The sequence below is a fragment of the Conger conger genome, chromosome 1 (assembly GCF_963514075.1).
Source record: "Conger conger chromosome 1, fConCon1.1, whole genome shotgun sequence".
NCBI classification, from domain to species: domain Eukaryota; kingdom Metazoa; phylum Chordata; class Actinopteri; order Anguilliformes; family Congridae; genus Conger; species Conger conger.
The window spans coordinates 54,999,210-55,026,837 of NC_083760.1; the positions used below are offsets into that span (position 1 = coordinate 54,999,210).

The 27,628-nt window shown below is 40.5% G+C and overlaps 3 protein-coding genes across 6 annotated transcripts; 2 read left to right on the plus strand and 1 right to left on the minus strand.

The window, feature by feature from the left end:
* Positions 1 to 150: 150 nt before the first annotated feature.
* On the minus strand, positions 151 to 3,300 carry rbm12ba (RNA binding motif protein 12Ba). Of its 2 annotated transcripts, none has more exons than XM_061263408.1 (2): positions 3,215 to 3,300; positions 151 to 2,297 (listed from the first exon to the last, which is right to left on the minus strand). In XM_061263408.1, exon 2 carries the CDS (start codon positions 2,274 to 2,276, stop codon positions 780 to 782), a length of 1,497 nt encoding a protein of 498 aa, XP_061119392.1. In that variant the 5' UTR covers positions 2,277 to 2,297; positions 3,215 to 3,300; the 3' UTR covers positions 151 to 779. The 2 variants fall into 2 exon arrangements, with proteins under 2 accessions (XP_061119392.1, XP_061119385.1); XM_061263401.1 differs by having other exon boundaries at positions 151 to 2,308; positions 3,215 to 3,298.
* Positions 3,301 to 3,352: 52 nt separating this feature from the next.
* On the plus strand, positions 3,353 to 18,152 carry tmem67 (transmembrane protein 67). The gene is made up of 28 exons (XM_061248993.1): positions 3,353 to 3,551; positions 3,823 to 3,914; positions 4,149 to 4,239; positions 4,808 to 4,907; positions 5,061 to 5,130; positions 5,627 to 5,698; positions 6,313 to 6,375; positions 7,161 to 7,315; positions 7,996 to 8,104; positions 8,332 to 8,418; positions 8,551 to 8,616; positions 9,037 to 9,193; positions 9,352 to 9,475; positions 9,748 to 9,853; positions 9,997 to 10,053; positions 10,504 to 10,602; positions 11,130 to 11,228; positions 11,839 to 11,925; positions 12,070 to 12,160; positions 12,311 to 12,450; positions 12,975 to 13,115; positions 14,371 to 14,451; positions 14,880 to 14,996; positions 16,538 to 16,654; positions 16,739 to 16,843; positions 17,061 to 17,163; positions 17,274 to 17,416; positions 17,804 to 18,152. The coding sequence occupies exons 1-28, from the start codon at positions 3,359 to 3,361 to the stop codon at positions 17,882 to 17,884; spliced, it is 2,946 nt and encodes a 981-aa protein (XP_061104977.1). The 5' UTR covers positions 3,353 to 3,358; the 3' UTR covers positions 17,885 to 18,152.
* Positions 18,153 to 20,168: 2,016 nt separating this feature from the next.
* On the plus strand, positions 20,169 to 26,608 carry pdp1 (pyruvate dehydrogenase phosphatase catalytic subunit 1). Of its 3 annotated transcripts, none has more exons than XM_061220394.1 (2): positions 20,169 to 20,297; positions 21,760 to 26,608. In XM_061220394.1, exon 2 carries the CDS (start codon positions 21,794 to 21,796, stop codon positions 23,390 to 23,392), a length of 1,599 nt encoding a protein of 532 aa, XP_061076378.1. In that variant the 5' UTR covers positions 20,169 to 20,297; positions 21,760 to 21,793; the 3' UTR covers positions 23,393 to 26,608. The 3 variants fall into 3 exon arrangements, with proteins under 3 accessions (XP_061076378.1, XP_061076388.1, XP_061076396.1); XM_061220404.1 differs by having other exon boundaries at positions 20,265 to 20,390; XM_061220412.1 differs by lacking the exon at positions 20,169 to 20,297 and adding an exon at positions 20,776 to 20,881.
* The last annotated feature ends 1,020 nt before the right edge of the window (positions 26,609 to 27,628 follow it).

Here is a 27,628-nt window from a genome sequence, read left to right on the forward strand (position 1 = left end):
AATCTATGCCAAGAAGAGAAAGTGAAAACAAGTGGTCAGCTTTCAAAAAGAAATGCAGTCAATTTATTGATACAGATTTTTTATTTTTTATTTTATTTTATGTCAACAGTTAAAGATGGAATAACTGACTCACTCCATACACATCAACATGAAAATAAAGAAACGTCTGAACTGAACAAATGTTAGTTTATTCTACTTTTATATAACATTGAAATGTTGCTTAGAAAGGTTCCAAAGTATATGCAAAAAAAGAAAAACATTTTCTTCAAGATATTAAATGCCCTTTTAAATTCCCTTCTGCCTTGGGCTGTCATCAGCTATGCACTTCCTAGTATAGCATTCTATTACTTTTGGGGAGTAATGTAATGTAAAGGCTATTGTCATGTAAAAGGAGGGTTCATAGTACTTCATTTTCTACTCTTCAAAAAAGAAAAAGAAAGAAAAGTGTATTGTAGTTTTACCCCATTAAATCCTTCTCCCCATGCAGTAGGACTTGCCACTGACTTAACCGTGCACTTTCAGTACTTTTCAGAATACTGAAGGAAAATCTAGTGCATCAATGATTTAACTGCTGCACTCAGTCCATAAACTGCTCTACTTAAGATGAATTCAAATGCCAGTGATGGTTTCAAAATCTTCACTTCAGATCTTTCACCATTCCTCCGAATAAGCATCTTCAGGCAAGATGTACATGTACATGTACAAATCTTTGAGTAGAGATGATCACAGCTCATTGAAATGCTGCCCGTAGTGATGCATGTCTCCTGTTCATGTGGTCTTCAGTGCCTCTTGTGCAGCAAATCCTCCATTTGCTGCGGTGTTATAAGGGTCAGAAGCACATTGCTTCCCAGGAAGATATTCCCGTTTCGACTTTCAGCTACTTTGGCCACATCTTCCGATTGGAATTTCACCAGTGCCTCGCCAATTCCCACACCCTGCTGATCATACAGCAAGTTGATGTGATCCGCTGAAACTCCACATTCAGAGAAAAAATCTTTTACTTCAACCTTCTGAACATCAGCTGGCAGGTTTCGTACATACAAGCAAGTTTTGAGTGAGTGAAATCTCCCTCTGGGTTTTTCAGGCCTAAGTGCTTCAATGCTGCCTCGGTCCACCTCAGTCATTAGATTACTGCTGTTGATCATCTCCGTTATGTTTTCCTTTGTGACTGCTGAGACTTTTATAGTCTGAGAGGAGAACTGGCATCTATTGAGATTCAATGCAATATGGTAGTCTTTAAGGTTGTCAAAGATAATGAATGCAGTGCTAGTCCTGTAGCCTTGCTGATCAAGTAAATGTAAAACCTTATCATTTTTAATGTACGAACATCCAAATAATTCTTTGATCTCAGTCTTTGACATTTTCGGTGAAATATTTTCTATCTTCACACAGAATTCTTCACTAGGTGAGTGTGTGCAGGATTGGTGCCTCTTCGGTGAACTTGATCTCAAACAGCCTTCAGGATACCTTTTAACTGGAGCTGAAGACTCATTCCTCTGGCATTCTTTCAATGACTTTTTATACTTAAGTGCACTGACCCACATCTCCAATGAGGCTTCCTTAACTTCAACAGAAAAAGATCCAATACTTTGATGGTTTAACTTTAGCCCTTCTAAAGCATCCTGCTCTCTAGTGAATTTCACCAGGCAGCCATAACATCGGCCAATCTGGACATTGGTAATAACGTCTTCAACCTGGAGTCCTTCGAAAAAATGGTCAATATCTTGCCTGGTGATCAATTCTGGCAGTCCGTACAGCCTTAAGTAATGGGTGTTCATGCGAGACGTTGACCTCCTTCTCTTTAGCTGCTCCTTGGAGGTAGTAATATGGTCAGGCTTACACTCCACATTCTTCATTGGCTGTGGTGCCATGTTCAATCCCAACTGCTTTGCCTGCAGGCTTCCAATGGCTGTAAATAAGCCGAGTAATAATGCTGCCACTGGGTCAGGTGTACTTGCTTCAGTTAATGCTTTCGCTTTTTTTTCTGGGCCCTTTTTTGAAGATTTGCATTTTTTTAAACGATATGCCATCTGGTGCTGCAGTTCCTCTTTACAGCTGAGAGACAGGGTTACCCGAGATCCTCGGAGTACACTTCCAGAACGTTGCATTGCAAGTCGAGCATCTTTTTCTGTTGCAAATATTATGAAGGCTTCCCCTCTGCTGCCTCCTGTGATGTATACACCTCCTCCTGGGATTTGTAATCCATCGAAGAATCTACGTATATCTTCAGATCCTGCCTCTATGTTTAGCCCGTGAAGCCGTATGACTACTGCCATGTTCAAGTTTCTCCTCAACACCTGTTCAGTACCTGTTCAGATAAAAATGTACACTTAGTTTGTCAATGGAAGTGGTTTAAAGGAAAAGTACACTTTCTGGTTTGAAACAGGTGATTTGAGTTTTGGAGGGTTGATTCACCCAGACAGTTTGTGTGCACTGAATAATATTTTATATATTTACAGAATGTCGACAATGATCCTTTTCCTACAGCACGATATCAGTATTAGTACAGGGGAACATTGTTCTTAGTTTGTTCTGCTTTAGAACCGAACAGTAAAAACCATCTGATATAAAAAGTGCATAGTAGTCCATGCACTGCAGGTTGTTTAACGCTATTATTAATCCCAGAATACCATTTAAAGTCACCACCAATTGTAAAAAGAGCAGACAAGAAAAAAAAAGAAAAAAAGAAAAGAACCGTCTTGAAATACCAAAAAAACAAAAAATAAATAAATAAAAATAAACTATCCATTTCACACCAGTTCAAATAAGTAGGTCATTAAGACATGGCTGAAATACTTGTAACTAGTTTACGAGTTGAGGAAAATCATGGGCAAAAATGCGACGATAGTTTAAAACCAACATATTAAATGGGACGAAATGCAAATTAAAGAAATACACCGGCAATATAGCTAGGATTAGCTAATACAAATACACAGTTCTCATAATTAAACACAAACGTACCATAACTCCACAGACACGTTAGGCGTGCGAATAAATCTGTACTAACAGGCTAATATTATTGGGGAAAACCACATGCCGTTGTTCTTACGAACAAGATGTTTTCGTATTATATGTATTTCTCTAGTAACATTATCAGGCTTATAGGAAGAAGCCTGATGGGTTTCTAGAGACATAACCATACGTTATATAAAATATGCATATAACCTCACACTTACCTGACTGCATACAAATATACATATAACCCCACACTTACCGAGAACTCATGCAACACGTTGCGCTGTTCTCCAGCGCAAACACAACAATGAAAGAGCGCGGGCTTTTGCAGGAAAGACAGGGGGATGGTTTAACGGAAGTTACTATGGTGCGCACAGGAAGAGTAATCAGACTTCATTCTGCCATGGCGACGGAGACGCTACTGAGGCTGATTTGTGTGTCCCTTTTACTTCTGTTGTTAAAATCTAATATTTACCTCTGCCAGCAGTTTACAATTTCCTTCATGCAACCTTCAGACTGTGGTGCAGGAAGAATCTTTGATATTTCAAGCTTGTCTTGCGTCAAATGTGGACCTAATCAAATAAGCAGTAAATCAGGTAAGTGTGGCTAGTTGGCTAGTTAGCTAGACAGCTACTTAACGTACAGTTAGTTGACGTTTGTCTGCACAAACCCAGCTGAGACAGGCCACTCTAGTCTTAATCAACCAGCCGAGTTGTTTTGTTTGCTTGCTAGCAAGCATAGGAGTCTGGCCGTGTAACTATTATTTCTGTATTTATTCCCTAAGAAATTAGTTGATGACGTACCTTGTTCATGTTTTTAATCAACGTTATCGTTACCGATAATGACTTCCTTTTGCACTCGCTAAAGGTACCGCGTGTATATGTCAGACTGGATTCAAGGTGATCTCAAGTAATGGTGCAACAGTAACATGTCAACAATGTCCAACCGACACCAAACCGGTATGTGCTTATAAAACTGTTGATACGTAAGCATATAACTTGTTTCCCTCTATTAATATAACTAATCGTCCTTTAAAATTACTGCACAGTCTAAATGTACATAGGTAGTTATTTATATTGCATGCACACTGAAAGAAAGACATTGACTTTTAAGTAAGTAAGTTAAATATAATTTAGCCAAATGGCAAACAATTACTGATAATCTTTTTGTGATATTGCCACGTGCTTTTTTAGGGAGTTACAAAAGATGGCTATGGGTGTATTGGATGTCCTGGAGATCTAAATGAAGATGGAACATGTCAATGTCCAGCAGGAAGCATACTCGGTAACTTATTGGAAAATTAATTGTAATTTAATTTTGCCAAAGTACTGTAAATATATATTAATTGATATATTTTTGTCGATACATTCTGTATTTTATTGTTTGCCTTTGTTTGTCTCACTGGTCTTTAGTGCTAATATTTGTGGTCGCCTCATACTTTCATCATACTTAATTGATGTTTGTTGAAATGCAGACTTATTTTAATAACGTATTTCTGCCCGCAGAACTGCTGCTCACTGGAAGATTTTTGTTTTTCACAACTTTCTCTGCAAAGTTGTGCATGAAAATCTCAGGAGATTGGCAGTTTCTGAGATACTAACAATCATTCTAGTCAAAATCACTTAGATTGCATTTCTTCTCCATCCTGTCATTTGGTTTGAAAAACAGCAGAACCTCTTGACCACGTCTGCATGCTTTTATGCATTTTGTTGCTGCAACATGATTGGCTGATTAAATATTTGCATCAACAAGCTGGTGTACAGGTTTACCTAATAAAGTATGATGTTTCACGTTAGATTTCGCAAGTCATGAGGAATCTGATACAGATGGGTGTTTTTGTTTTCTGGTGCAGTGGAGAGAGATGTGAATGGCAATCTTCTGGATGAAGCCATTTGTGAAGCCTGCAGCCCAGGGGAGTCGGCATTCTCCACCCCAGATGTAACGGGGAGCAGGTAACGGCTTGTTTGTTTTGTATATTCTGCCTTGGTTGTCAGTGTTTAGAGGTGGACTTTTACATGGTTTTCATTGAAACCAAGTGCAGGAGCAGTGCATCCTTCTTCCATAACACTTCATTGTAAGGGTGTTCTGCCCTTGTGTTCTGGCAGGTGTGTAAGGTGCCAAGAGTCTTTCATCAACACTTCCCTATCCTGTGTCTGTGGCCAGGGAAACATAATTGTGAGTACCTACATGTGTAATGGATGTGGCAATGTTACATTATTTGAATATATATATATTATAACAAATAATATTGCTCTGTATTTAAATATTTATTTATTTTAATATTTTTATTTCTTTTAATAATCTTTTAAATATTTTATTTCTTCCTTTTTTGTGGATGCAGGTGCATATTTCTTTTTAGGTATTAATTCATGCTGAAGATATCTGGAGATTTGTATAGTGGTCAAGGGAAAAAAATAAATGTATTTTTGGGGCTTTATTTTCATATGTTGGACAAACTCAGATACAAAACCCTACTATGTATGCTTCTGTACACCTCGCTTGCTCCAGGAAATATAAACATCTATTTGGTTTGATCTTAACCTGGACCCCGGCTCTACAGGAATAACATCTCCAGTGAAGAAGGCCTCACTTGTGTTTTTGTCACCTGTAGTAGAATTGATATCATTCATTAATTTCTGCTCTGTTTAAATTAAATGAAACTTTTGTACAGGCTGGAGGTTTATGTTTCCCACCGAGTAATCTGCCAACATCAGTGGCCACAACTGTCAACTTTGCTCAACTGGTAAGTGCTTATTAGGCGTTCTCTGTTTGGCAAATGCCTGCTTTGAAGCCGCCAAAGTGGGGCTTCCAGCTAAAGCACTAGGTCTTAGTGAAGTTAAATGCCCCATGACTTTGACCATGTTAGTGATAACTGTGGCCAGGAATCATGCAGCGAGATCAGCTGGCCTTAGTGTTGACTTGCGTAGCAGGAGGAAAATGCAAAATGCATATGAAAAGGATTTGAAAAGAAAATACCCTTTCAGAAGACAGCCCCTGAAAGTAACATAAGAATGCTGTTAATTGGGTTTGTGTACAGTGGAAATAATAGAGGAAAGGAAATACTTTACAGTATTTCAGTTCAAACATTTTTGCATTCTTGCCAGACAATTGCATTTGTTGCACTTTATTTTTTTCATAAATTGTCAATATAAGCTAATCTAAGTTAGTATTTTAAATGGCGCTAGTGTCTTGCCTCATTTAAGCTATTTTCCAAGTGATTGTGATTCTCACAAGTTTTAAAGCCTTAAATAGAACTCAATAAAATGGGCGAGATTTGGCATCTGCGTGAAGATATTAACATGAAGAATTTCCCAGTAAAGATGATGATCCTGTGTCTCTCCACCCTACACCCCACAGGGCTTTGCTGTCCCGTCAGTGTGGCTCTCCAAAAACTTGCAATCTTCAGCTTCTGCCTGCTTGGTACAGTTAATCACCTTTTTCTTGTTATATCAATCCTAGACACTTGCTAACATCACTTAAAGAGGAGCAGTGTTACATTTAACTTAAAGCCTGGAAATTTCCACTACTCTGTTCCACAACAGACTAGAACGCATGATACAATCTTCAATAGAGCTGGCCTTTTTGCACAGCTATACATTCACACAGAAAAAATAAGGGTAAGGGGGGCCACCATACTCTTGTTTTAACCTCTCAGGTCAATGCCCTTCATGGTTCAGGTTAATGTCCTTTACCGTTAATGGCAGGCCACCACTTTGAAATATGCATTTTAGGGGTAATAGTCTGGCACTCTGGTAACTAAATGTTAAAGGGGTAATACTGTGGGAACAATGCAGTATAAACTAGCAGTTTTACCTGAACTCACCCCAACGCTCAATCACAAAGACAACAAGCAAAGCAACAGTACACTGAAATGAAATTGTATCAAAGCTGTAGAGTGGAATCCTGTCAAATGGCTGAGGGCTTGAGATTACAAAGTCAGTAAGATATAGAGCCCATACTATAGGTAATAGGGTAATAATTAGGCTAGAAAGCTGCCATTTTGTTTGTTGTTTATACAGTTTATTCTATGCCCACTTCTGGCTTTCTGTCTGAAAAAAATACAAACACAGACAGAGACTGTTTTGTTGGTTGAAAGGATACAGGCACAGATACTGCACATCCCAAATAGGTAACATAAGTCATTCCTGTGCTGCTGGAACAGAGTGCTCCAGTGGAACCAACGGTTCTCTGTATCCTACCTGCAGATCTTCTCCAACCTCACTGCATGCCAGGCCCTGGGGAACATGTGTGTGATGAACATGCATTCCTTCAGCAGCACCACCAATGATGCCTGTGGATTCTTCAACACTATATTCAGAGCCACTGCTGCCCTGGGCTCAGTACAGGACATATCCTACTGGTGACACACTAGCGCCTGATTACTGAAACCATTAACTCTCACTGACTTTGCAGGAGGAACATCCCGGCTCTTTATGCCAGCTCAGATGATGAGTCATGGTCCATCTGACTGCTTTTTGTCAGCTTTAGGAGACTGTGAATGGTAGCTGGAAGTGGATGAGAAATTTTTTGGCTATAGGATTCTAATTGGCTTAGGAAAGTGTCATAATGTAGATTTGGCAATTATGGCAATTTGTACATCTTAAAGATACACTGACATCTGCATCTCTGATAGCACTTTTATAGTAACTCTATAGACAAGACAAGAGGTCACATGAACTGAAATTACAGCAGGTGATTGAAAAGTATCTGTGAAAATAGCAGGAAGGCTGTTTTCAGGAACCAAGTGATCGGATGAAATAAAAGAGTGGTTCTCAAACTGAGTAGTGGCCCACTGGGGGAGTTTTAAATTCAGGGGGGGGGCTTGTACATTTCTATATTTTGTACACTTTCTACAGACTTTCATATAAATCAACATCGCCTCTTCAGTAATATATGCTAAGCACTATAGAGTAGTTATTTGGTTATGTTAAGAACCTTAAATTCCATGGTTTGGAATGGTCTTGAAACATCTTCAGAAGGGAAGATCTGAAATGGAAGATCAGAGCATTAGAGGCTAGAATGTCTTCTCTGTCACACCAGGAGGTCCAATCTGCCGTGGCTCTACTATGGGGACCAGCCTGGCCTGGCATCCCGGGCCCTCAGAACAGACGCCCTTCCTGTGGGTTTCAGCTTCAAAGGAGCCAATATGGTGATTAACCGGGCCTATGCGCATATTAGGGGTACCATTACACTTAGTCTCAAGGGATGACCCCCCAACTGGGCATATCTTTGATAATTTCTTTCTCAACTAATTATACATCATAAAATGAGTTTGACTCATACCAAATGTAATTGTGCCCTGACCAGAGCAGCTAGTCTAGCAACTTCATACTGTTGTTTTGTGACTTGTGATTTGTGTATTGTCTCTTTCTGTAGAACACAAATGTCAACTTTGTTGCCGCTGTTTACAATGCCAGAGGAAACTTCTTAAAATGGGAGACTGTCGGGGGAGGCAACTTGCAGGTGAACATGCATACTTACCAGAGATAGCCAACATCCTTTTGCACTGGCAAAATCAATAGTTTATAAAATATGAGAGATTTGCTCATGCTACAATCTCACAGTGATGTTTAAATCATTCCTGTTCTGCTCCAGCTATGTCCTGACACAGCCACCAGGATCAGGGCTGCCTACACATTTGGTACTGCCTATCAGCAAAATGTGAGTGTCCTCATCCACAGTTTTGTGTGTTGGTTCAGTTGAACAGTTTTTCTGATTTGGGAGCAATTGCATTGGATATTTTGCACGCTAAGAACAAAAATTTCAAACAGGGATGTTAAAGACAGTGATAGGAGGTAAGCCAATTGTAAGTGTATATAATTGGTGGGGCATCTGTAGTGTCGGGGGGGGGGACACATCATTCGGAGGAGTCATGTGTCTACCCTCTCCTCCTGAAGTTGGCAGGAAGGGTTGCAGCCGAATTTCAGCAAGTTGTGGTTTAGTTCAGGGTTAGGAAAAATCAGGGATAAAATATACATCTAAAAAAAGAGAGCCAATGAAACAGGCTTGTTTGTTCAATTACCAGCCCCCAAACTGCACCTTTTTACGTTAATTGTTTCTGATTGTTTCATGTATTTACAGTGCATCATTTCAGTGTCAAAGCTTCTAAAGGATTTCTCAGAGCCCCTGTTTTATGACCTGTTTATGGAATTTGGCGTTGGAGATGGAGAAAGAAAGCTGCTAGCTGTCCCTCTCCTGAACCTCAATCTACAGTATAATGGACAATTTGTCAACCAAGGTGAAATTGGACTGGATACTGTCAGTTTTGCTCCCTGCGTCTGGATACAAGATTGATTTATTACTGAATAGTAATATGAATAAAATTACTGCTAATAATAATCATAACTATTATCTTTTTTAGTTCACTGTTAATATTATTGTAATCCTTCCACTCAGGAGGTAACATGAATAACTGGTATCTGACCCGGCGACTCTTTATGGTGGACACACTCAGTGGGCGTGAAAACACCCTGGCCACCCGGCCCAAAGTCATTCGCATAGCCACAGACATAAGAATAAGGTACAAAGACTTATGGAATAACAATAATGACTTCTCAATCAGACAATTCAAGAGAACTGTATGAATTGTATATATTGTGTAGAAGCTAATGGTAACTAAAAATGTTTGAACTGAAATCAAATTTGTATGAAATTAATGAAGAGCTTTGAAGGCCTTCCAGTAGTCTTTGTTATTCAAGTGTTTTTATTTTTGTTTTAAATGTACTCTTGGTAAGGATGTAAACTGATTGTTCTTGGTAAGAAAGTAAATTAAGATCACCTATATTGTTACAGTTTCATGCTGGTTCCCAATACTCAGAGAGGAGAGGTGTACCCTCCGTTGATCTCTGTCTCCTACTCGGATATCCTCATCTCAGATGCCGATGAACAGAATGTTGCTGTAAGTCATATACACCTGAACTTGGTGTGAAAAATCAAAATTTTCTGAACATATAACATTCAGGGTAACCCTGAAGCAAAAGCTCATAGACATTTCACCTTCTGCCTATTTCCCTTCCATTACTGTCCCTGTGTTTACTGTAGGTGTCATTTGTCATGGAGTATGAGATGGACCAGAAGGAAGCTCAGATCAAGACGGATGTAAGTACTGAGATATCATCAGAGCTCTGGACATAACTGGACCTGCATAAATAAGAAAGCAGTGTAATCTGTTGTGGCTCAGTTCAAGTCTGTGTTCTGGGGTGTTTTCTGTGCTGAAGTGACATTGTGGAAACAGGGTACGAAATCAAATCCTGGTCACATCAGTAAGGACTGTGGCCAGGAGTCCCTTGAAGCCACACACACTTGGGGATAGAATCGCCCAGAGATATTTATTGAATTTAGTCAGGGCATCGCCTGCATCATCAGGTTGTCTTTCTGAATAAAAACTGAATACAAACTTCGGTCCGACAGCATAATCATTATTTTATTTAGCAGATGCTTTTATCCTAATTGAGAAAAAATTGAATAAGCTACATAATAAAAAAATGATTGTCATTTAAAACACCTAAGCACTTCTGTACTGTAAGGAGGTGACATCCTGTTTTCCAGATCGCTCTGGGGGTTCTTGGTGGGGTGGCCGTACTGTATTCTCTCCTCAAAACGGCCAGCTGGAAGAGAAGAATTGCTTCCCCCACAATCGATGTCGAGGCGAGTACCTATCTGAAACATCACTGATATACAGCTGGGAGTCTTCCAGCTCTCTCTAAGTGTGACACTTTTAACCCCCTCAGTGCCAGAGTGTTCTAGAACAGTAAGCATGTTCCAATCGCTTGTGTCCCTGCAGTGCCAAGCCTATATGGCTGCAAACATTCTGCCTTTTTTAGACGTGCAAATGTGCAAACCTCTAATAGAACACATTATTTATACTGAACAGAATTACTTGTGAATGAGGAACAGACAATATAGAGATGGGTTATAGCCATATGCACATGCAGTATTTCAGTTTTAAACACACTATTAGCTAGAACAAAGGGAAATGATGGTAATATAAATGAAAGTATTTAAATTATCTTGAATGATTTTGACATCACTTTCAAGTTCTGAACCACCTCCAATCCTGATGCATTCATTTCTCTGGTGTTAAACGGTTATGTTATTTATTGACTTGTCATTAAAATGTTCATTAAACATCACTTTGCCATGAGTGTCTGATCAATACGTTCTTGTTATTCCAGACCATTCTGAAGTTCTTGCTCTTCTATGCTGGAGATCTCGCCAATGTGTTCTTTGTCCTGACTGTGGGTACCGGACTGTACTGGCTCATTTTTAATAAGGTGAGTACAATTCCCAAAAGCAGACCCAAAGGCAATAGCGCTTCATTTGCACATTGAAATTGAGCAGTGCACGCTATTTAACCTCGTTTTCCTTTTCTATTTCTATTTCATTTTGTCACATTTTTTCTGATGGATATACTATCCAGACAGTGGAGGCAAGTCTTTCTTTTGTTTTGTCTTTGGTGCTTTCTTGTCTGTTTGCCTGTTATATTTACTGTGTGTTAACTGAGGCCACAGCTGTGAGAGACAGTTGGCTTTTTGTCTTAAGTCTTTGCTTACTTTGGTTACTGTTGCGCCCCCCTAGTGGCCCACCAGGCTCCCACAGGTCATGTCCGTGAGAGATGTGCCTCTCCTTCAGTCGGTACTAGTCTTAATTTAGTACACTTTGTAGTGGAAAGCGGTCACTCCTGGTGTGTCTATGGAGGAGTCTACACTCTGTAGCTGTACTGATCCTCGTGTGGGTCCAGGTGGCACAGCAGCGACGTGAGGCTAAGGACTGATGCCAATTCAAAAATGAAAATGGGGGACTGGGAGAGGGCAAAGCCACAAATAAAGGTGTAGTGATATTCAGGTGTTGCGGAATTCTGACTGTGCCTCTGTTTTTTCACAGGCCCAACAGTTTGTCTCGGTCCTTCTGCCCTTGCCTGGACAGGATGAGCGTTTTGTCACGTATGTGGGCTGTGCTTTTGCATTGAAGGTAGGGTCAGTGTTCATAAAGTTATTTCCGGAGTACCATGTTACGATGGAAGTGTACATTTTGGCTGAGCAGATGCCTAATTCCCAAACCAGTACTGTATGGGAGGCGCTGTAGTAACCTGTAGTCTTCCTTTTCTTCTTTCAGGCTGTCCAGTTTTTGCACAAGCTGTTCCATCAGTTGTTCTTGGATATATTCTTCATTGACTGGGAGAGGCCCAGAGGGAAAATCGTAGAAGGTATTTATTTATTTAATGTGTCACTTTTCTATTACATCATAGGTTGTACTGGCAATGTACTGGAGAAATCGGGAGACATCACCTGTCTGGTTAAATCTTTCATTATAAATGAAATAGTATCATATGTCTTACCCGTTCTTTTATTTTAAGGGTCTGGTGAGGTGAAGAGCATGCCTTCTCCAGTCAGCATATGGAGGACATACTTTGTGGCCAATGAGTGGAATGAGATCCAGACTGTTCGCAAAATTAACCCCACCTTCCAGGTTGCCGCTGTGCTTTTCTTCCTGGAGGTACACCCTCACCCCTGATGGTCCTTTCCTTAACTCCTGAGCAGGAGGATGGGGAACCGTTAACTTCACTGCAAACTTGGTTCCCGTCCCACATGGTGCTATACTAATTTAGCACGCTAAAGGAAACTTAAATTGAGGTCTCCTTTTTCCATCAAAACTACAACTTTTTGCCTGTTCCATCTGATAGTTTGCATTTCATTACTTAGAAAAACACAAATATGTTATTATTTTGTCATTTCATTAAACCAATACACTCATGCAATACACCACACAACCCAAGTTTGGAAATACAGGCATTAAGGGAGTGTGCTTGCAAAAGCTGTGGCTAAATGTAAGACTCGTGTTAAGTTGCACGCGCTATTGATCCAATATTGTGACTTGGAAGGCTATGACCCACAATCCCACTCTCTCCCCCTCTCCCTCCCAACCTGATTATTAATGATATGATTTCGTATTTTATGTTAAAGGTGGTTTTGTAAAGTTTAGAAAATAACCACAAATTTATTTTGATAATGCCGCCTCAGGTTGTGGGTTTCTCAAATTTGGCTCTGAGAGATCCATCCTCCACTCTTAAGAGAGATGCTCAGGCCTACACCCCAGCCTGGAGTCTGGTTCTCAGATATGGTGTGGCTTCAACCGTGTGGCTCGTCATTGGCTTTCTACAGGTAAGGGACAGAAAGCTTTGCTTCGCCTTGCTTAAATATTAAATAATAAAATATTAAATAATTGTCCCATTGATTCTCAGTCCAATGACACTTTCCATGGCCTGGTTAGGAATTGGAGGTAATGCCATTGGGGATAATTGGCCGCAGTTTTCTCTTTCTGAACAAATGTTTTGTTACTTATGATGATGTTTTCTGTTTATGTGGTTCTGGACGAATGGGCTTTTAAAAGAATGCAACATAAAAACTTCTTGTTGCTGTTTAACCTGTTCTTGCGGTTGTAATTCACAATAATGAAAATGCTTTTTTGCAACAATCTGCACTTTAAAAGTTAAAAGGCTATTGGAATACACTGGAGTTGCATCTAATGAGATTCTGTTTGCATTTTTATTCAGATTTGTTTAATTAACCCGATAAACTAGCAAATCAAGTTACAGTGCAGTTTGTATGTATTTGGATAGTTTCTGTTCTTTTGACTCTGTAGTCCAGCACAAGTTGAGGGTATTTACATCCATATCAGGTGATGCATGTAGGAATCTTTCATACATGGTCCCATCCATTTTAGGGGACCAAAAGTAATTGGACGGTTGCCTTCTCAGCTGCTTCTGAATAATCAGGTGTTCAATTGCTTCCTTAGTGAGAGAAAGTATCTTATGTTTCAGTATCTAGTCTTGATTCTAGGCTTTTTATGGCCTTTGGAGTCTCTTATTGGTGTTTGTCAACATGAGGCCCAGATCCAATGACAGTGAAGGAAGCAACTATGAGGAAGCAATAAATTGGCAGCCGTGGCAGCCATACGTGCCCTCTGCGCAGAGTAGTCACTGACACATCCCCCACTGCCACCTGTTTCTGATCTGTCAGACAGGTGTTTGGAGATTTTCCCCTCATTATGGTGAGAATTATTTGGCGATTGAATACACCTGACTATTCAGAAGCAGCTGAGAAGTCAACTTTTGGTCCCCTAGAATGGGGGGGGGGCACTATGTATAAAAATGGATGTGATTCCTACATGCTTCAGCCAATATGGATGTAAATACCCTGAAATATTTAAATATTTTTTGAAAAAAATAATACTTTTGGTACAGTTTTCCTTGAGTCAGCCAAGATTTTCTTTAGCCCTGCTATATTTAATGTGGAAAAGATTTTGTTAAAAAACTGTTTAAACAGTCTAAAGCATGGTGTAAAAATGTTGATGTGCCATCCTATTTTGTCTATATGTTTGAAATACTTCCCAAATGTGTTTGTTTGCTGCTTTCAGATACTGTTCTTCACAGTCATCTATGAGAGGTTTGTGGAGGACAAAATTCGGCAGTTTGTGGACCTCTGCTCCATCAGCAATGTGAGTTTGAGGAGTTGTTATGGTATGCGCTAGTTTGGCAGAAGCCCATACCCAGGACAACTTGCATAACTTACCTTACATACACTATATGCTAAAGTCATTCAAGGTTACAACAGTTGTGCTCAATGGAGAACCTGAAGTCAGTTCTGTGCAACAGAAAAATAATGATAATTATTACCATTACCAAAAATTACCATTTTATTTTTATTTTGTCTTGAAACAACAAATGCCACAATGGTTCATGTAGCCCAATTTTCTTGGAAATAATGCCTTTACTGACTTCTGCTTCAAGATATTTGAACAAGTAACAAGTATAACACTCTTGTAGCTCTGTTTCATGATCATTCTGAAGGCTATCCTCCTGCACTAATAGCCATTCCCAAAAGAATGCTCATTCCTATGCTCACATTGCTGTTCTCCAACTGCAGATCTCTGTCCTGCTGTTTTCCCATCGTTGCTTTGGCTACTACATCCATGGCCGGTCTGTCCATGGCTATGCTGACACCAACATGGAGGAGATGAACATCCATCTGAAGCGAGAGGCGGTACGTGCTCGGCGTGTGTTGGTGCTAGGTGTGTGTTGGTGCTAGGTGTGTGTTGGTGCTAGGTGTGTGTTGGTGCTAGGTGTGTGTTGGTGCTAGGTGTGAGTTTGTGCTAGGTGTGAGTTTGTGCTAGGTGTGAGTTTGTGCTAGGTGTGAGTTCGTGCTAGGTGTGTGTTCGTGCTAGGTGTGAGTTTGTGCTAGGTGTGAGTTTGTGCTAGGTGTGAGTTTGTGCTAGGTGTGAGTTTGTGCTAGGTGTGAGTTTGTACTAGGTGTGTGTTGGTACTAGGTGTGTGTTCGTGCTAGGCGAGTCACTTGCCTTCAGAATCCACTGCATTTTATCAGACACCGTTATCCAGATTGAAGAAAACATTTTTGTGTGTTAAAAAATGTCAGTTACCCTTTTCACATGTGCAGTTTTATCCCAAAATCTTAAGGAACGTTACTCCTCAGGTGTTAATATAATGAGGACAGAGGCATTCTGGTAGTTTCGCCGCCAATATGCTGGCTCAAGTCGTATGTTGTACATGGTACATTTACAAAAATGTTTGTGAAATGCTGGGTCACGTTATTGTGAGGTTAATGAAAAATACCTATTTTTAAATATATATTTTTTAATCTGTCTTCCAGTTACTGTCTGAAGAAAATAGGGGGAAAGCTTTCACTCATTGCCTGCTTTATAAGGCCTGACTCAAAATACACATAGGCTACCTGAGATAAATTCACTTCCTTTTTTCTATTTTAAATAAGAAAAACATTAAACAGACTGATGTTTTACTTAATACAGGGGTTTAACTTGTAGGCAATAATAACCTATTATTATAAACAAAATTTGTGGAAGACAAATATATCCAAACTTGGCTAGAAATGGCATTGTTTCGCTTTACTAATACAGTACCAGAATACTGTAGCATCAGTTACTATACTAGAGTGATGATGGTGCATGTGAAAACTTTTGCTCAGATAAATATCTTTGTCATAACAGTTAACTGCACTCAGAAATAAAGTGGAGGTATTAGTTATTGCTGGCCAGGGTACAATTTTATGCACCTACAGGGTACTGCCCCAGCGACAAGCATTTGTACCTTTTTAGGTACTTGTCACACCTTTATTTCTGAGAATGCGCGTAACACATGCAGAGACATAATTTCCTTAAAAAAGTAGAGTAGTCTGCCTCACAAGGACTACTGAGTCAAGAATGCTTCACAGCTGAAGAAATGTAACATTAGCCTTTATGATGGACTTTGCAAGCTTCTTCACATTGGTTAAGCTTCTCTGTCTCGGAAGCCAAAGTTCACAGAACCCGAGGCCTACCTCATTGGGACTGTATAGGTCTTGGTTATGACCTTGACCTGATTCCATCCCATCATAAGCTCTTGAGCATTTGACAACCGCATTCAGACAATACACACATTTTGATCAGGTTCAGATCAAGTACTGAGACTGAAATGATAAAACAGTAATTTTGTGGTCAATTGACATTTTCTTGGTTTCTTGGTAAGTGTAGGTGTTATGTTAAACTGGGTAAAGTAAGCCTTTCTTCTCAGGAGAACCTCTGTGGTCAAAGAGGGCTGCTCCCCAACACCGACACTCAGACCTTCCAGGTGTCCATCACCCATAGACTCCGCCAGCAGTATGACAGGATCCTGGATCCACTCACTCGGGTTTGTCTGATCAGCCAAGATCCTCATAATTTGCCCTGATCTGATTGTGGCTTCTGAGAATTGACTACTTATTAACTTTTACAGAGAAACGGGCCCTCTCGACTGATGGATGCCTCGTCCAGCCCATTTGAGCTGAACACCAAAACCTACCACACCATGAACAAGTTTCTGGGCTCTGTTATAGACCATGTAAGTCTTTCTAATTGCTTAGATTCAGAATATAACAAAATCTTCTTCTGTCTATTTTATATATATCAGCCTGATTCTGATCACATAACATTCTTTAATTTTAGAATATAATTGCATTCCTGGATTCATTCTTCATACTTAACTGTTATATAATAACAGATCATTCAAACTGCGTATATGGTCTTTTATTTAGTTAATGTTCTCTTTTTTTACATAGGCGCATAAGGAAATGGACTACATTGTGAAAGACAAATTGTTTTTTGAAAGAGTCATTGGAATGGAATTCATTGAACCACTGGACAAAAGTATATTTTATAATGGTAAGGTTTGGACAAATGTCTTCTTAACTCTGTCTTAAGTAGAAATGTCCATTGTCCTCAGATACTTGTGCTCATGCCTGTTAAGTCTTATCTTTTGCTTTAATTCCTAGATGAAGCCCATTCATTCAGTGATGTCATTTACTACGGCAATGAGGCCACCCTGCTGATTTTTGACACACTTTTCTTCTGTGTTGTGGACCTGGGCAGTCAGAGCTTTGTTTTGGCTGCAGTACTGACCTACCTGGAACAGCTGGTAAGAGTCTTAGAAAGAAATTACAGTTTTATTTCAACCAAAATTGTCAATTTCTATGGGCTATATAGTAGAGAGTGTAGGATAAACAGCTCAGGCCAGTTCTAGTCCACTGTCTACATATTGGCCAACTATCCTTGTCGCTGTCATGTAAAAGTTGCCTCATTTGTCACCTTACAGTACAATGAGCTTTACCGTGTTGTCTTATCCAGTCAGCTAGAATAATTTGCTCTGTAAAAACACCTATTCTGAAAATTTTTTCTGTAAAGATACACTTGTTGTGTCCTTGTATTTGGTTGCATACATATTAAGACATACAGTAAGCAAGCAGATGGTTCATCCCAAGATAAAAGTAAAGTTAATATTAATATTACTTTCTTTTTTGTCCAGGTATTTCGATTGATTCGTAATTCAATTGGCCGAAGGAACTTGGCAGCAAAGACTCTTGTGGATAAGAGATTCCTAATATAGTATGTGCTTGGTTATTGTGGCTGGGCCGAGGTGACAAGTGTCAGTAGCATTATTTTAAATTGTGTTCTCCATAAAAGTATTTTCAGTGTCCCTATTAATTTCAATACATCACAATTTTCTAATGAGTGCTTTTTTAATATTTATGTTAAAATTGATTTATTTTTGGAGATTTGTTTTTATCTTAATTTTCATATTTCATATAAAAGAGGAAGGAAACATTTGCTTTGTACATTGATGTTTGTATTCTATTAAAATGTTTTCCAGAGAATTGTGTATTTTTCTGAACTTTTCATTGAAAATTGATCAACTCTGAATTCATATGAAATTCCATATACATCTGTGTTAACTGGCCCCTTTTAATGTAAACTTGCCGAATATCATCTTTTGGACTCCTTTCTTTCCATGATACAGTTCAATCCAGTATAATGACACAGTTACACGAGGATATACAGTGGCTTCAGAAAATACTCACACTCCTTCACTTTTTGCATACTTTATTGTGTGCTTCATTTTAAATGGATAAAATTGCAATTTTTGCCCATCAAATCTACACTCAATAACCCATAACCCACAAAGTGAAGACATGTTTTTACACATTTTTGCAAATGTAAAAACTAGTATTCAGACCTTTAATTCAGTTCTTTCTAGTTTCTTTGGCAGCAATTACAGCTTTGAGTCATCTTGGGTAAGTCTCTACATGCTTTGCACACCTGGATTTCATCCCGTTCTTCCTGGCAGATTTCCGTTAGATTAGATGGGAAGCATCTGTGAACTGCCATCTTCAGGTCTCTCCACAGATGTTCTATGGGGTTTAAGTCTGGGCTTTGGTTGGGCCACTCAAGGACAGTCTGAGATGTATGCTTTGGGTGAACTGTCGCCCAAGTATGAGGTTGCATGCACTCTGGAGCAGGTATTTGACTTCTCTGTATTTGACTGAATTCCTCCTTCCCTCAAATCATTTTTTTTTTTTTTTTAGATTTTTTTTTGGCCTTTTTCAGCTTTATTGAACAGTATATAGTATACAGTATATAGTATAGTATAGCTTTTATTGGACAGTATATAGTATAGAGAGACAGGAAGAATGGGTGCGAGAGGGGAAGACATGCGACAAATGTTGGACGGTCGGATTCGAACAGCCGACGTCACGGCTCGCAATGAGCATGCGGTCAGTGCTCTACAGGCTGCGCCACCGAGACACCCCATCCTTCCCTCAATTCTGACCAGTCTCCCTGTCCCTACCACTGAGAAGCACCCCCATAGCATGAGTGCTTGGAGTTCTGAACAAAGTGACATTTTTGTCTCATCAGACCAGAGAATCCTTTTCCTCATGCTCTCAGAGTGTTTTAAATGCCATTTGGTAAACTCCAAGCGGACTGTCATATCTCTGTTATGCAAGAGTGGTTTCTGTCTGGCCACTCTACCATAAAGGCCTGATCGACGGAGTGCTAAAAAATATATTTTTTAAATGGGTTACCATAAAAGAGCTATAATTTTCTATTTAAAATGTTTTTTACTTTTTGCCTACCCCAAAACGGGCTCAGGTGGTTGGCACGAGGAATAATTATTTATAACTTAGTATGACAGAGACTTTTAATAGATGAAAGATGACCTGGTGAGGTTATGCCAGGGCATCAGTCCTGTATGAAGAGATTACTCTGCTGGTTAGGACACTACTTTGGATCAAATTATGCAGTGAACACAATCCCCCTGGAGCTGATGTGGTGAAATTTAAAACATAGGATCTCTACAGAATTATAACAAGCATTTAGCACTTTTTTATTTGTCAGTGGTACATAATGCTACATAAATGAAATTATTTTTTATAAAGTAGCCCACCATATAATTTCACACAAATAAACATTAATTGCTTTTAAGTAAATGGTAAGTACATGTCTGGTAATATTGTAATCAGTATACAAATGAACAGATCATGGACTTAAAGCCAACACAAAACTGACTGAATTGTTGTTATTATTATTGTGTTTTGCAGCTTACAACAATATGTTTGTGTCAGTCTTTAGATTGTGCTATCTATTGCATAATTGTTTGAAGGTTAATCTGTCTGATCAACAGTTAATACCTTTACTTCCTTCAATAGGCAATTACCCGCAACAATAAAACAATAAAAGATAAGAGGATAAATTGCTGGGACCGTTTTCTTTGAAGCACATCAAGTCCAGTAATTTTGGTGTATTGTTTAATTGAAGCAACAAGATAATTAGCACAGATTCCGCACAATAGATTTGGAAAAGTAAAGGGTTAATGGCCTGCGTAGCACAGTACAGTTGGCCAATCATATTACTCAGAACGTCAGGCTGGGCCAGGGCTGGGCCTGTGTGAGATGCTGGCCTCGGAGGACCTGGCAAATTACAGAAGTGGCAGGAGATCGCAGCATAAACTGAAGTCAGGGCGGGTAAGGTCAATGTGGTTTTTGAATTCATTGAATCCATTCCTTATACTGAATGCAGGTTTGCACTACCTGCCCGTCGATACAACAAAAATAAAGGTACACTTTTAAAGGCACAAATTTGGGCGTTGACAGCGTTTTGGATTGGTGTTGGCTATAATATCGCGTACCAAGCTAGTCTAACTAGCGAGCGTATGTTTCTCGTGTACACATTATAGCCTAGGTCTAACAGCCAGCAACCACATTATGGCACTCTAGCATTCCAGCAAGAGATGCGCCACTTTATGTAGCTAAAACAGTTAGCTAATTTTAGACTGGCGTCGAAAATATTTTTGTGGTGGCTAGCATGTTGTTGGTGGGTTATATAAACTTTTATGGGCAAATAGTTTGTATCTAAATGTAGAAGAACAACATGGCAACTTGGGTTTTGGGATGGGTCCTGCTTCACAGCCTAATGGCTAGTTAGCCATTTTAGCATGATTAAGTTACCTATCGCCAGTCGATTTGCACGGATGATTGATTACAACAAGTAACAATATAAACATGTGCTATCCTGTACTGAGATCTAATTGCGGTACAGTGGGTAGTTGGTAAGCGTTTTTATATTGTTTTGCTAGCTAACTAGGAAATAGTCCATGCAAGCTACTGCAGTAGTAAATGTTAATGGGCTTAAAGCTTGATTCGCGTAACGTCATGGTAGCTAGCTAGGTATTTATTTGTGCATGTTGCAGTTTAGGTCTATGACGGTTTTGTTTTCTGTAATTATTGATTCAATTATTATTTTTTAAAATTATTTAATGATCATATCACAGTAACAAAACGCTGGCGGTTCTATTGGTAATTTGACAGCTACTGAACTGTACACTGCAGCCTATAGTTCGACGATGGATTCTGTTTCTGACAAACTTAATCCAAGTAACTAACCTGACAGTTTTTCTCAACCATTGGTTAATATTTGTAGTCATATAGAAGGTTGAAAATAGAAGGCTTAATTTACTGCAGAGTCGTAACGTTACATTTGACTGCGAGTCTGAAGAACAAATGTCAGAGCTGCCCAGTTTTAAAAATAGACGGACAGCGAACTACACACTGCCCTTCAGGATTTGAATTAATCACCAAATGAAATGCAGACGCACGCACATGAAATACTTGTACATAAACCTGCGAAATTTAAACCCGTGTTTCATATTTAAGCGTGCTGTTTTGTGTGTGTGCGTGTACGCGTGCGCAGCACGTAAGATACTTAAGCGAGCTATGAATAGTGTACATGTTTGCATACAAGTGGCAGCAATAGACTGCATGCCGAAGTCATAACACTACCTCCACCATGTTTCAGGGACGGGGGTCTTTTCATCACTTTGTCCATAAGAGTTTGTTCCAGAACTATAGTTTTTTTATGTACATTTTAGCAAACTCTTAACATGGCTATTCTGTTCTTGCGGCTTACCAGTTTCTCTTTTGTCTGTAGATCTTTCTTTAGTTTTGTGACCTGTGGTGCTGCCATGCCTGTGACCTCCCAGCTATTTAAGGCCTACCGCTGTAGGGAGATCCAAAAATTCTGCAGCTTTGCCATTCAGTGCCGGAACGGACACCAGTGCACTCAGCCACCCCAGCCTCTTTTCATCTGTCGGCACAAAGATGCCCGCTCCGCGAACTCACACTCAAAATGGCGTCAGGCCCGAAGCTACAGGACCTCCTCAGAGCGATGCTACAACTTAACCCCGCCCCAGGTCAACAGCATCCTGAAAGCCAACGAGTACAGCTTCAAGGTCCCCGAGTTTGACGGCAAGAACGTCAGCTCGGTGACTGGCTTCGATAGCAACCAGCTCCCCGCCAACGCGCCCATCGAAGACCGGCGCAGCGTCGCCACCTGCCTGCAGACGCGGGGAATGCTGCTGGGCGTGTTCGACGGGCACGCGGGCTGTGCCTGCGCCCAGGCGCTGAGTGAGAGGCTCTTCTACTACATCGCCGTCTCCCTGCTGCCCCACGACACACTGCAGGAGGTGGAGAACGCGGTGGAGAGCGGCCGTGCCGTCTTGCCCATCCTGCAGTGGCACAAGCACCCCAACGACTACTTCAGCAAGGAGGCCTCCCGACTCTACTTCAACAGCCTGCGCACCTACTGGCAGGAGCTCCTGGACCTGAGTGCCCCCGGGGAGACGCCGGACATCAAGGAGGCGCTCACCCACGCCTTCAAGAGGCTGGACAACGACATCTCCCTGGAGGCCCAGGTTGGCGACGCCAACGCTTTCCTCAACTACTGGGTGCTGCGGGTGGCGTTCTCGGGGGCGACGGCCTGCGTGGCGCACGTGGACGGGAACGACCTGCACATCGCCAACACGGGGGACGGCCGGGCCGTCCTGGGGGTGCAGGAGGAGGACGGCTCCTTCACGGCCCTCACCCTTTCCAACGACCACAACGCCCAGAACGAGGACGAGATCGCGCGCATCCGGTCGGAGCACCCCAAGAGCGAGGCCAAGACCGTGGTGAAGCAGGACCGGCTGCTCGCCCTGCTGATGCCCTTCCGGGCGTTTGGCGACGTCAAGTTCAAGTGGAGCATCGAGCTGCAGAAGCGGGTGTTGGAGTCCGGGCCCGACCAGCTCCACGAGAACGAGCACACCAAGTTCATCCCGCCCAATTACCACACGCCCCCGTATCTCACCGCCGAGCCGGAGGTCATACACCACAGGTTGCGGCCGCAGGACCGCTTCCTTGTGATGGGCACGGACGGGCTGTGGGAGACCCTGCACCGGCAGGAGGTAGTGCGCATTGTGGGTGAGTACCTCACGGGGGTGCACCACCACCAGCCAATCACGGTGGGCGGCTACAAAGTGACCCTGGGCCAGATGCAGGGCCTGCTGATGGAGCGGCGGGCCAGGGTGTCGTCCACCTTCGAAGACCAGAACGCCGCCACACACCTGATCCGGCATGCGGTGGGCAACAACGAGTTTGGCACAGTGGACCACGAGCGCCTCTCCAAGATGCTGAGCCTACCCGAGGAGCTGGCCCGCATGTACAGGGACGACATCACCATCATCATCGTTCAGTTCAACTCCCACGTGATTGGGGCACAGCAACCGTCAGACGGGGAAGTGGCCTAAGGCTCTGAATGTCTGTGGTGTCAGTAACTGAAATGGAAGGGTAAAATTGCACCCTTTTTTTTTTTGCACAAAAGTTAACTTTTGCCCTTTTTTTGTGGACTAATTCGGTCAAAAGAAACAAGGTCATGGTTATAGAACCAAGAAATAATTTGCATCCTGTTGAGGAAGACATACCAAAATAATCTACTACAGTATATTGTGCACAGTGACTTGTAGACTGAGTGCAAGGGCAGTGAAAAGAGTGTGGCTACACTTCCAAACTCCTACAGTAGGGGTGCTGCAGTTGTGCATTTTGCATTGGAACATTGACAATACCTCAGCACGTTTTAGCTCAGATGTCATCTAATGTAATATGAAACTGAGCGATTAGGCCTGCACTACAGGAATTCTTCAATGTGTCCCTGTATTATTAGAAAAAGCTATTTATTTTCAAATATTCACACTCCAAAGGTTTGTGTTCTGCAGTATATAAAAGGTGCTAAGCAAACATGAATAAAAAAAAAAAATGTTTGCCAATTCTATAATTGAATCTGCACTGCGTATACAATTTGGGACATTGTTTGAAAAAGATAAACATGTGCATTGGGCAGTTTTCACTTGTATTTCATGGCATGCCAAAAGTTTTGCAAATCACATAAAGCCAAAAGCCCTTTCATACAACAATGTCCTAGAAACAGTCCACAGCCTTAGACGATCATGACACAAGGTTTACGCTCCTCCTTTGCAGAGCTTACAGTTAGAGTTTAGAGTATAGATTGAGTCATAGTGCAAGATGATTATGAGTTGTCGTCTTGCAAGGACAGAATGAATGGAATGCAAACAATTAGCACAAGATGATGGTTTGTTCCCTATATACCAGTGCAGTATCGGAGAAATGAAAGCAATGTCACTGCAAAACTGCATGCGCACTCTGATCCTTTTAATTGTCATTGCCTAAAGAAAATAAAAGATTAACAGAATTTCTCTAAGTTAGGCACACATGGCTGCCTTTAAAAAATGCCCAAAATATCCAATATTTGTTTGTGGTTTTAATTATTTATTTGAAGGGTCAAACAGCTCATTCGCCAAGGAGGGCTGTTCGACCCTTATTGTCACCATGTTTGTAACTTCGTGAAAGCATCTCCTTGCAGACTGCACTAGAAAATCCTGACAATTATGGTGTTTACAGCAGTGCTCAAGACTGCCTTTAGGAAATGCTGTTGCCTTTTTTGATGGGTGGTTGCAATAGTTTTCTATGTCCTCCGATCCTGGAGTATCAGAATATAACAGGGTTGGTTTTCAGTGGCCTGTGGAAGAGTGGTGTCTGATCCCTGCTTTCCACCACCACCAACAAATTGTGGTTTGGCCATTTTGATAATTGTCCCTAGATCTACAGTGGCGTTTAAATTAAAATGTTTTTTCAGAGTTTTTTTTCTTCTTTAAAAAACAAACAAACAAAGTGATTGTACATTATATACACCATTTTATGTCAACCTGACATTTAGCACTTGATGACCTTTGTCTGTTACACTGACCTTACAACCTTTGTATGTTTGTTTACCAAATAACCTGGTTTGGTTTTCCACTAACCTATGACAGAGGCTTATTTTTTGTTCTGTTCATGCCATTTTCTATATTAAAGAACACATTTATTTGGTCAAGTTGGGAATTTACTATGTTAATTTTTTTTTTACCGAAGCTTGCTCAAGTTATTTTATCAAGTGCCTCATCCTACTAGAAGACACTTTTAGTGCATAGATGGGGCCCAGGGTGTGGTACTGTATCCAAACCAGGCTATGTCATGTCAGCTGGCCAGCAGTCCTGCAGATAAATTGGCTTGAGCATCACCCAGGGATGGGAGGCTTTCGGTAGGTCTGGATGGCAGGGTCTCATTGGGCATCTGCGAACCAGTGGGAGGCCATTCGGTACATTTGATGAAGTGTAACTGGATCACAATGGTACATTCTTCACACCAGGCCAAAATTTCTAGTGCTTGAATGTCATTTGAAATGTGAAATCTATCACCATCGTCAAATGAGGGGTGGAAATCATGTCAAATCTTGGATGGAATTGGGTGTGAAAATTTGGTAATTGTATAATTATTTTGGAATATATACTTTAAGACATGTTTGTACAGTTATGAAGAATTGGACACATATATTTCCACAGTGAACATATAACGTATACATGTATAACTGTATAGGGTGATGTGAAATCCAGATGAGTTTTTTGTCAAAAACTTGTCAGGCCCCATTAATTGCACCCATTTGTTAATGAAACTAATATACAACAGCTGTCCACTGACACTGGATTGAAGAACAGTGTCGTAAATGAATCAAGAGTTGCCTTGCTGTCAAAATGCTCTGATTGTAGTTTGTAGTAATGTAGTGAGATAATCACAGTAAATTATTGCTAATTGTATATTCTGTTGGCAGTATTTTTCCAGACAAGAAGCTCTGGAAATGTAATTGTATATAACTTATTTTGGAGGGTATTTCAGATGTTAAGGGAGGGATACAGTATTGTCCATTGAGGTTTGAACTCCTTAGTTGTAAGTGGCTGTGGGGTAAGAAACATAACATTAATATCATACAATTTCAGCGCTGGATTTCTTGGTTACTTGCAATTTGTTTCAACTAATATTTCAAACATAAACATTTGCATTGGCAAAAAAAAAAGAAAAAAGATTGTTCTGCAAATGACTGCAGTTCTGACGTGGATGCTTCAATTAGTTTGTTGATAATATGTGAAAGGGTGGACGTAGGCTATGTGACAGTGAAGGCTTTTATGTTAAATGCTTGCAAAATACTTGAAGGTCATTTATCAACCTTTCTAAGTTTTTGTTACATATATTTAGGCTTAACAACATGCATATACATGTAATGATTGGTATATATGTTTAAATACTGTATACATATACAGTGGCTTCAGAAAGTATTCAGACCCTGTCACGTTTTGAACACTTTGTGTTGTAGATTTAAATTAGAATGGATAAAATTGCCATTTTTGGCAATCAGTCTATACACAATAACCCATAATGAGAAATTGTAAACATCTTTTTAGAAATGTTTTAAAATTGATTAAAAACCAAAAACTGAAATCTCATTTAAAATGAAATCTACAGTACAACACAATAAATTGCGCAAAAAGTGAAGGGGTCTGAATACTTTCTGAAGCCACTGTATGTTTTCAATCTGTGACATTTTATATTGTTTAAATAAAACCTAAATAACACAAGTCTATTGTGTGATCTGTTGTATATGCACCTGCATCAGATGAGGCCTGTCTCGATGCTTCTGTGACTTGTTTTGCCTTGTGCACATTAAGCGGAATGTGGACTGTGGTGCATGGGTTATTCTTAGAGGAGCAAAGGTATTATCAAGAGATTTGCTCAGAAAATGCCATTTTTGTTTATTCAATTCCCTGACCATTGCTGATCCAAATCATGTTAGGTGTACTTTTTGTATTGCCTGCCTTTATAGATATACTGTGGCAAGAAAACGTATGTGAACCCTGTGGAATTACTTGGTTTTCTGCATTAATTGGTCATAAAATCTAAGTCCCAAGTATAGACAAACTCAATATGCTTAACCTAATACCACACAAACAATTATAATATTTCATGTCTTTATTGGACACATCCATTGAACATTCACAGTGCTGGTGGAAAAAGTAAGTGAACCCTTGGATTTAATAACTGGTTGAACCTCCTTTGGCAGCAATAACCTCCAACAAGCGTTTCTGGTAGCTGCTGATCAGACCTGCACAACGTTCAGGAGGAATTTTGGACCATTCTTCCTTACAGAACTGCTTCAGCTCAGCCATATTCTTAGGATGTCTGGTGTGAACAGCTCTCTTGAGGTCATTCCACAGCATCTCTATTGGATTCAGGTCTGGACTCTGGACTTTTCTTTTTTTGAAGCCATTCTGTAGTAGATTTACTTCGATGTTTAGGGTCATTGTCCTGCTGCATCACCCAACTTCTACTGAGCTTCAGCTGGTGGACAGCCACCCTGACATTATTCTGTAGGATACCTTGATAAACTTGAGAATTCATTTTCCCCTCTGATGGCAAGCGGTCCAGGCCCCGAAGCAGCAAAGCAGCCCCAAATCATGATGCTCCCTCCACCGTACTTCACCGTTGGGATGATGTTTTCATATTGGTATGCAGTGCTCTTTTTACGCCATACGTAGCGCTGCGTGTTCTTCCCGAACAATTCAATCTTGGTTTCATCAGTCCACAAAACATTTTCCCAG

Bases quoted from the DNA above. Each gene is read 5' to 3' on its own strand.
- rbm12ba (XM_061263408.1), bottom strand. From the start codon at position 2,276: ATGGCAGTAGTCATACGGCTTCACGGGCTAAACATAGAGGCAGGATCT.
- tmem67 (XM_061248993.1), top strand. From the start codon at position 3,359: ATGGCGACGGAGACGCTACTGAGGCTGATTTGTGTGTCCCTTTTACTT. The intron at 3,552-3,822 runs GTAAGTGTGGCT...CACTCGCTAAAG, and splicing joins TCAAATAAGCAGTAAATCAG to GTACCGCGTGTATATGTCAG. The intron at 10,054-10,503 runs GTAAGTACTGAG...CCTGTTTTCCAG, and splicing joins AAGCTCAGATCAAGACGGAT to ATCGCTCTGGGGGTTCTTGG.
- pdp1 (XM_061220394.1), top strand. From the start codon at position 21,794: ATGCCTGTGACCTCCCAGCTATTTAAGGCCTACCGCTGTAGGGAGATC.